Below are 10025 nucleotides of genomic sequence, written 5' to 3'. Positions count from 1 at the left end.
AGGATATTGGTGGTACATTAACTTCACATATGTTATCTGGTATGGTGGTATAAAAGTGATCAATAAGAGTACAGGAGGTATTAGTAACTCTAGTGGGTACATTAATTACTTGTTTTAGTCCAAATTCCTCTAAAGCAGATGTCCAGCATAGCGGGGGGTCTTTGAGTAAGTCAATATTAAAGTCACCTGTAATAATAATTTCACTGTCTCACAGCAGGAGGCGATATTTATCTCCCTAGCGAAATCCTCTACCCAGCAAGAGGGGGCAGATGGTGGATGCTATACAGAGCAATAAAAAATAGGTTTAGAATTTTTAATATTGATTTCTAGCCAAATTGTTTCAATATTACTTACTTCAAATTCAGTTTTACGCTTGTAAGTAATATCATTTGATATATAAACAACAATTCCCCCACCTGACTTAAAATGTTTATCCTTTCTCTCGAAAGTGAATCCATCGATATCTAAAACCTGAGTTACAGTAATTATCATTTAAAAATGTTTCACAGAGGCCTAAAATATCGAGAGAATGTTTGTCTTGAAGCAACAATTTGATTTCGTCAATTTTGGGTATTATATGACATACTTTTAAATTTCCAAAACGCAAACCTCTTTTTTTACCAGTCCAAATCCAGTATTATGACTCTGTGTGCATAGCTTTTCTGGTACATTATCTTTCTGATTTAAATTATTTGGAGGACTTATCTGTGTAACAATCTTAGTTTGGCTACTTTTCTGTATACCGTCATGGACACTAATATTTAAAACATTTTTGTTTTGAGCATTTGAATACTTTTTGAAAATTTTAGGGATATAAAGTGGTGTTCACATGAGCAATCAATATTGTTACATTCATCACATAAGCTATTTAAAACAGAGTAAATATTATTTACAGGGGTCAAAATTGTATTTGAGACATAAAGTTCAGGATCTCTATGATTTTGTTCTACGGCATTTCTTTCTTTGCTATTTTCCTAGAAGGAACAAAACTTTTGTTTATGCCCAATTTTCCCACATTGCCAACACGATACTTTTTTCCCGTGTCGACAGTTCCGAGTAGAATGGCCCTCTTCTCAACAACAGAAACAAAAACTTTTCCTAGCTGCAAATGAATCAGCGTGAACACTGCTTTCCTTTTGTTTCAGAATAGGAACATACTGATCGATGTTTTTTAACAATTCAGCCGTGCCTTTATCGGACAAATGAATGCCGTCTTTCAGTGTGAAAGTCTATCAAAATAATATCCTGTCACAGTGTGACGAATATCAGAAGTGCGGGAAAACTCTCGATTTCCCTTCAAAGCTATCAAAATTACCAAAAATATGTTGCTAAATCCGTGTTGACATTGTTTTTACCTCACTTATCTATGACTTCTCAACCGCTCAACTATGACGTCATGTAGCCTATGACTGTATTATAAAAAGACAGGGGAAAAGGAAAAATCAAGGATTTTTTTTTAAATGTAATAAACAGAAAATTCAATGTTTTGTTGTTGAATATGAAAAAAATTCCATATTCAACTACAAAACATTGAATATCCTCTATATATAACATAGTTACTTCCATTCAAATGTCGACTCGATGTATCCTATTGAACTTGAATTAAAAAAAATACCACATAGTCTGACACATCTCTTTCATTTTTGAATATTCTATTAGAAAAAGACATCAGTGGTTACCTTACGACAAAGCTTTATGAAATACCCGATGACTTCAATTTTTCAATCATCAGCTTCCCTTACCTATGTTGCAATATCCCCTTATCAACTACATTTGGGGTTTAGGTCTCTCAGTTGATTTGATAAGCAAGGGTATGCTCTACGTATAGAAAAAATTCTAAAACAAAGCAGGCTATTGACAAACAAGTTAATGAAACAAGAATATCGAAAGTCGCGACTTAAGTCAATCTGATTAAAATCACATCTTTGCTACGCTCCGTAATTCTGCAATAAAAAGACTTTGACATCAAACACAACCTATCATTAGGTCAAATGCTGTCTGGCGTTTTACATATTAACTGTAAGGACATTATTTGGTGGATTTTCCTCGATCACGACAGGAGCGCAGAGTGGGTGTTACAAGTCGACAGGGGATGCTCACTCCTCCATGTCACCTGTAGCTGATCCCACCTCTGATGTTTTTACAGGTCTGTATTTGCTCTTCTCCAAATTCGTGTTATTTGAAGGGGCTTTGATCTTAAATACAGTTCTTTATCTCCATAGTTCATAGTACATGTACTAGAATTTCTACTACACAAACGTAAATAATTTATAAAATAAATAACACGTGTATCGATACCAAAAGAGGCGCTCTCGCAGGTGTAGTTTAATAAAACAAAATATACAATTTTACTTTTCTTTCCTTCGAACCTCTTATATCTACAAAGATGTGTAAATCAATAGAAATATATATACTGACACGCAAAAAAACGCAACATCCTACTTTAGGGGGAAATAATTATGTAAAGTAAAAAATTTGTATCTTATATTATGGATATCTTCACTTTGGTAAACACCGGTAATTTAACGGTTGAACAATTTTCATACCATAACCGGAAGTCAAGTTTGAGTCTGCTTAACAAAAATCAAAAATTGCATGTTTAACAAAACATTTGGCAATATTATGGAGTTTTAAGGGTTTTAACTGTTCATCATAAGTAATGCAGCAAACTTTCAAAAAATAAACTTTCCTTTAGTTTCCCGTAACGATGGTAAGGCTTCTTGAAAATGGCTAAATCATAAATACGCATTTCCATTGCTCTTTAGCTGAAAAATTTCAATGTAAAGGTGATGGAGAGTAAATGATGCAAAAATTCACAACAATATACATCAAAAGGGTCTTACATATCATATTCATTAAGGACAGTCCTTGTACCGGAAGTCCAGGGGTGGCTACACTGCTCTAAGTTAGAGAAAATTCGACCTAATCATCTGAAAATGGGCATTTAGAAGGGCAAAGAATAATTCCTTCGCTCAGATCTCGATATTAACGAACCTATTGTATCGTAGAAATTAAGCTGCAATTGTTGTTTAGGGCAGTCTAGCAATTTTTACTTGAATGGCTGGGAGGGGGGTGTTTTAACAGTCATGTGTTACTTGGTAAAATAAAAAGATAAACATTTTTATCAAATCTCTGATGTTCTGAAAAGCGATTTCAGCCTTACTGTAATCATTTTTTGAAAATCATAAGATAAAAATTAAACATTTGTAGATTACTGCTTGTTGCGTTTCTTTTGCGTGTCAGTACAGTAAAACTCGGTTATAACGAAGTCACGGGGACCTAGGAATTTACTTCGCTATATCCGTAATTCGTTATATCCATATAAGAAATACGTTAAATTTGCATAGCTGAGGATCCAAAATAACTTTGCTATAACCGTAAATTCGCTATATCCGTGTTCGTACTAAACGAGTTTTGCTGTATATTTGTGAGGACGGATGGGTTGGGAAAAATCTTCCTGCACTGAGAAAGAATCGTCAAACGGCGTTAATTTTTACATACAATAAAACGTGTGTGCTTTATTAGAATTGTAGACTTGTAGAACTGGTAATTTATCAATATAGCAACCAATCAAATTGACAGCCGACATAACAAACACCGGGTAAATATTTCTGATTGATAAACGTGTAAAAACTTCAATGAATACATAACTTAATTCACATAACTTCAAAAAAAATTCCGCCTAAACTTTAACATAGAATTATTACAAATCTTATCTACATGTGGCCAAAACGATTAAATGAGTATAAAAAAATAAACATGTAACTCAACTCAAAGTAACAAAGTTCAAACTAATCACTGGATTAGAATCGTGTCCCTCCAGCTACTGATATTGACTTCTGATTCCAAATCCTTCAATTTGTATTTGTATATGTGACCCTTTTTTCTTTGGACTCCATCGATTCAAAATCTACATCTAAATGTCATCTTCAGCATCACTGAAGGATACTCTGTATTCTCATCAGTGAAGCCTGTTTTATTAAATTTAATGATACTCGTGAACGTGATGACTGTTGATACGCGTAAAGAGCCGCCTGTGGATTCCCTGTGACCTGGTAACAGATTCCTAGGATCTGCCATGATATGTCTTCTTCACATTCCCGTGTGAACATCCTCTGAGGATGGTATACTAGATTCTGGAGATAACATAGAATTGTTTGTACTTTTGATGTATCAACATGACGGTAGCACAAAATCTCCAGCATGTATAAGAGTACCAGTACAGGGATCGCCAAATGAGTCGGTCCTTCTTGTTTACTGGACAGTTGTTCAGGCAATAATTCATTGATGTAACAGATGTCATTGTTAAGGTAGACAGTCGCATTTGTAAAAAACCTCATTTTTGAGGTCAAGGACAACCCTCTAAAAGCTTCATTGTACATATCTGTATATATTTTTGTTTTATGTGAAAGTAGGACTTTTGTCATTTTAATAACGAATAATGCGTCCACAAATCGCATTGTCTTGTAGTAATACATGGCCATATACACCATATCAGAAGTACAACCGAACTTGCCTGTTAATTTTAGCAGGCGATGGGACATTCTGTCAGCAATATACATCATTTTGTTTCTAGAAGTTTCGATGTACATGTTATTTAATATGAAGGCAATTTCATGAAGGATGGTGGTCGTGTGTTTCTGTAAGGTGACAACATGATTTGGCCTTAGGGATGTATTTATCAACTGTTCCACAGCTCTTAGGCCTTTCATACAGTGATACAGGTTTTCTATTCCTTGTACATTTTCACAAATTATACAATGAAATGATGTAGAGTCAAATTCAAACTCGGATAACAAGTTGCCTTCATCTGTACGAATGGAAAGTCTTGGGTTATAAATAACTTTTAAAACATAGGGCCAGATGGAGGGACTGTGTAGCAGTGATATGAAGCCCTTCTCATACAAAGCATGCAGCCTGATGAACAATTGGTTTTGCCTATCACCATGGATACTACACAGAAACATATTGTTTTGTGGAATGAAAAAGTTAGGACACGCCCCTTCATAGACCCATTTAAGGATAAGTTTGAAGCACTCCCAAAAACACAACAGGAGATTCTGTGGACACCAATGAGGTACAGTATTTCGTTGAATCACCCAGAAAACCGCTGTCTTCATGTGGTAAGAACATAGTAGTTTATCCCCTTCTCCTAATCCATTGTTTATGACTTCTTTTAAAATCAATTTCAGCAATCCATAAGTTAAGAATTGAGTGTGGTTCATTGAGTACACAAGTATTTGTTCTGCCCGTGAGAAAGAAATTCTCCATTCATGGTCTTCATAATTGCCCAGTTTGTGTCCAGTTGCTACAAAGTGACATCCACTTCTGATTATTTCGCGCACAACACGAGGCTGGGGCCATGAGTGACATCTGTCTATCCAAGATGCAGCAGGTGGAGGCCAAAAGTCAGAGGCAAAGCAATGGGCAAGATCATATTCTAATCCACCATGAATTCCACTGGCGCAGGGTCCATGTAGAGTAGAGCTAGGTTTTAGTTGTGAACGGACGATTTCTCTGTAAAGAGAGCTAGATATAAAAATGTTTCTATTCCTTCTGACAAGTGCTGAAACGATAGTCCAGCGCGTTGAAATTCTAATGCTTGATGATGTTCTTATGCTGCCTGCTTGAATCAAACACTGAAGTAAAGAGAATCCTGGAGGACTATCGGAACAATCACAGAGGATTAATGTGTATCTTTGTCTGTTGTAATACCGAGTCTGAGAAATGTCCCAAATGACTCGTTCATCATTTCGCCAGAACATACTGTCTATATCCGATCCCTTCATTCTAAATCCCTCTCTGTAGCTTCCACTTAGTATTCTACAGTATGAATCACTACTGACTTGATATGTCAAAATCTCAGTGATGTCCATCACATCTCTCATCATGGCCACCTGTTGAGAAGTCCCCAGTTTATGACACAGTCCCACAAACACCGATTCTGATATACCTTGTATGGCTAATTCACTAACAATGCAAAAAAGGATATTAAAACAAAGGTATTTAAGAATAAGTTGAGGGAAAGATTTTTCCTCCCTAGATATAATGTTGAAGTATATACTTTTCGATTAAACTTTAAACGCCTAATATGTCTATAATTAATACCGTACGTCTTCTTTAACATACTTACGCTAAGGTTTTTGTATTTAAATCCATTTCCAGAGAAGATTAAAATGTTTTCTGTATCTTGTTTAATTACAGGGAAATCCTACGAAATTTCCTCGTACCTTTTGTGTTAGTATCTAAAATTCATAACTCATGATAAGGACATAACCGGAGTTTTTCCATATCATCATAATTCAAAGAAGGGAGTGAACACGTAAACTGTATGTTTCATACAGAAATGTTCGTATTACCACCAGTATAATAACTGGAAAACAGTAAAATGATTGATTAAACTTATAAATCTATCTATTAATATTTATCTTGAACCTTGTAAATTATCAGTTTTACAGAATCAACTATACTGATTAACTTCTTCTGAAAAAGACAAAAGTCATGTCTTTCTATGTCTTTGTGTTTTGATGATTGATGACCCTCATTGTCAATTATTTTAAAAAAATAGTTGAGATGCCCAATGATAGAGCTGATGAAGTCCAGGGGTCTGATTTTTTAAAATGTTTTTTTTTTCGTGAACACCACCTTTCTAAGAAAAATTTCACTTATTACTATGTTTGGTATTCTGAAAACCACAGTATCTACGAAGTGACAGATAAGTTTACAGGCTTTGCTTAAAAAAAAAACTTACACAATCAGATATAAAAGATTACCTCAGTACCACGAGATAATGATCTCTGAGTAATTGGTCTTTTATGTATTTTAAACAAGGCACTTCGGGAAAAAATTATATGGTAGGTTGGAACTCAAAATCATATTCAAGGAAGTCGACTGGGGTTTCCCTGCAATGTAATGAACTAAAGTGAACCTACAATGTCAAAGGAATTGAATTAACATAATCAATTTTAGAAAATCAGAATAAATAAATAAGAGAAAAAAATCAATTATTAAAATGACTGATTTTTTAAAACCATTTATACTGACTTTATTTATTATTTTTTTCTAAATCCTATGTATATCTGTGTCATCTTTTGTCGTGCTCCAAAACAGTAAAAGAACTTTATTCGGTAATAACCAATATTTGCCCCCCAAATCAAATTTCGACGGATAAATATATAATTTTGTTATTAAACAGGGGAATAACTTTATTCGGTAATAACCAATATTTACCCCCCCAAATCAAATTTCGACGGATAAATATATAATTTTGTTATTAAACAGGGGAATAAATGCTGGCTTCAAAACACTGAAAATTTTCTTAAGCAATGACGTCATATGTTTGAGGTGACGTCACGAAAATGACGTAAATTAAAATTTTCGTTGATTTCTACAGAAAAATGTTTATATTACATCAATATTTTGAGTAAAAGTCACCGAATGCAGGTCTGATCAGGCTCAATATTTGATGATATGTAGAATGATAATATCAATGAAATGTGTAAATATTGTTCCTAAGCAAACTTGCTCTCTATAACTTTTAAACCTAAAATTGTTGAAATTTTGTCCATTTTGTCCTCTTCCTAAAAAATGAAATAAAATCGGACTAGTTTGTGACGTCATATAAACACAAATTGTCAATAAACTGCTTTAAAACTATACATGTAATATGTTCTATTAATTTATTTTTCTCATACAATTTAAAGAAATCAGCACATTTCAAGAATTTTTTAAAAAATTGACTTTTGTGAGGGCAAAGATATGCAATATACCGCATTATAGTTCTTTCGTAAATTTGACATTTGAGATTCCCTCTCTGGAAACTGGAGGTAGAATGTGTGTTTCTTACATATATGATATACAAAATCGTATGTCTTATCACATATGATTTGAAGGGCCAAAAATAAGTTTTTTTTAATGTATAGTAAAAGCAATTGTATCTTGAGATGGTTCCTAAAAATAAAAAGCAGATTTTCCTGTAACATTGCATTTACACTAATACCAAAGTAGGCTGCACATGGTATAAAGTATATAGATTTTCTATTCTTTTTACACACAAATATTAAGATGTACTGTAAGATATATTTTACGGTCTTTTTCCCCTCAGTATGATTGTCTTTTTAGATCGTATTTTAAAACTAGTCTGCTCACGCTTTAGATCAATTCAGGAAAAGGAAAACAATAATAAGACTTAAATTAGAATAAATCTAAAATATAAATGCACGTACATATACGCATTTTTAGTTCACATTGTGTTTAGCACAAAAGCACTACGTGCATGATATCTCAGTATAGATGAATCAAACAAATATGCATATACGTGTATAAGATCCCAGTATAGTTAAATGCAACCTATATGAGATCCCATAAATGAACGTACGTGTAAGAGATCGCAGTACGAGGCTCATCATATAGTTTCATCGCGAGAAGCAGGAGAACAAGGGCTATTCGAGACACTGCGTTATAAATGAGTGGTAAAGAATCAGTAAACTAGAGTGAAAATGAAAGCATCATTACAGCTGCTGTAAAACTGTAAAATCCCAAAGAAATATTCACTGAAATATGTGACATTAACAGCAACCAATGCCTGTTTTATAGACAAATGAGCAGGTGAATTTCAATGATAAAAAATTTATATAATTGGCATCAAAAATGGGTACCGTCCTTGCCAACCAAAATTATAACAACTTATGTACTGTTTGCCAAATTTCAACAAATAATATTTCATGATGTAGGATTGACTTTAAGACGGATAGGAAACTTGATAGACATCATATCGGGAGTAGTTTACACTGTTTTTAAGAAACGCTTGACGGTAAAAAAGCTTGGTGCTCCAAGGTCACCCTATATATTAAAAAATGAGAGAACACGACAGCGTGTACGAATGTCTTAACAATTATTTTAAAATATCAGTATTTGTAGTTATCCACATTTGTTTGATATTCATACGGATAATGGAACATGAATCTATTGCTTAAACCCTCAAAACAAATGTTACCATAAGATGTACTTGATAAAAACAGCGAAGGTCTGCCAAGAGCAAAGATTTGCAAGAGCATAAAACAGATTTATATGCAATTTTCTTAAATATTAATAGTATTGTTGTTCAAATTCGTATTCGGGGAGACAGTTTAATTTCTGTAGGAGACTAGAAAGCATTTTTTTTTTGCAAAAAATCAAAAGGTTTATTAGGAATCCACTACATTAAATTTCTTCATGACAGCGTCCAAACCTGCACGGCCCGAGAGAAAAGGGGTTTTCGGGATTAACAGAAAATTAATGTTTTTTCACATTAACAATATTCGCCAGATCTTTGACCTTTTGACTTTTTGCTATTTCTAAACTTGAAAAAACACCTTTCAGAAAGAAGAAACAAGTCCAGGAAAGCATTGGATCTGCCATTTTCCAGTATACTAAGGGTCATACCCTAAAATGAGTTCTAAAAACAATCAGAAATGGGATAAAAAATGTTACCAACATTTGTTTTAATTAAAAGATATTAATAAGTAAAATCATGAAGACTAAATCATTGAAAATCGTATTTTGCTTCTGCACCTTGAACAGCCCTTGTATAGTAACATGTATGAAATCCCAGTATAGTTGAATCCAACCTGTATGAGTTCTCAGGATAGATGAATCCATCATAAATGCACGTATGTGTAAAAGAATCTAGATTAAGGATAAACGATCCTCAAGGAAGGATAACTCCAAAATTTAATATTTAATTATACCCGCACTTTCTAAAGAAAGTTCGGGTATATTGTTGTTACTCATGTCCGTCCGTCCGTCCGTCCGTCCGTCCGTCTGTCACACTTTTCTTCCCTGAACTCCTCTTACATTTTACATAGTAGCTTAATCACCTTTTGGGGGATGATTGATTGTGTCATGTAGATGTGCAGTAAGGTTTCGGAATTTTGATTTTGCCCCGGGGGGTCAAATGGGGGTCGAAAAATGACGTTTTTTATGCAAAAAGTCCCGTCTTCCGTGAATTCCTTGTACATTTTACTCAGCAGCCTAATCACCTTTTG

General features: G+C 34.0%; 1 protein-coding gene across 1 annotated transcript; it reads right to left on the bottom strand.

The window, feature by feature from the left end:
* Positions 1 to 3935: 3935 nt before the first annotated feature.
* On the bottom strand, positions 3936 to 5970 carry LOC134283465 (uncharacterized; the record flags this gene model as incomplete). The annotated part of the gene is made up of 1 exon (XM_062765918.1): positions 3936 to 5970. A coding segment is annotated over one exon (2035 nt), but the record flags the coding sequence as incomplete, so codon positions are not given.
* Positions 5971 to 10025: the final 4055 nt, after the last annotated feature.

This window comes from Saccostrea cucullata, unplaced genomic scaffold, assembly GCF_032062105.1.
Source record: "Saccostrea cucullata isolate Sc308-1 unplaced genomic scaffold, CSIRO_AGI_Scuc_v1 ctg5066, whole genome shotgun sequence".
Taxonomy (NCBI): Eukaryota; Metazoa; Mollusca; class Bivalvia; order Ostreida; family Ostreidae; genus Saccostrea; species Saccostrea cuccullata.
The sequence above is the reverse complement of the archived record's forward strand: the minus strand, read 5'-3'. Positions and strand labels throughout refer to the sequence as shown.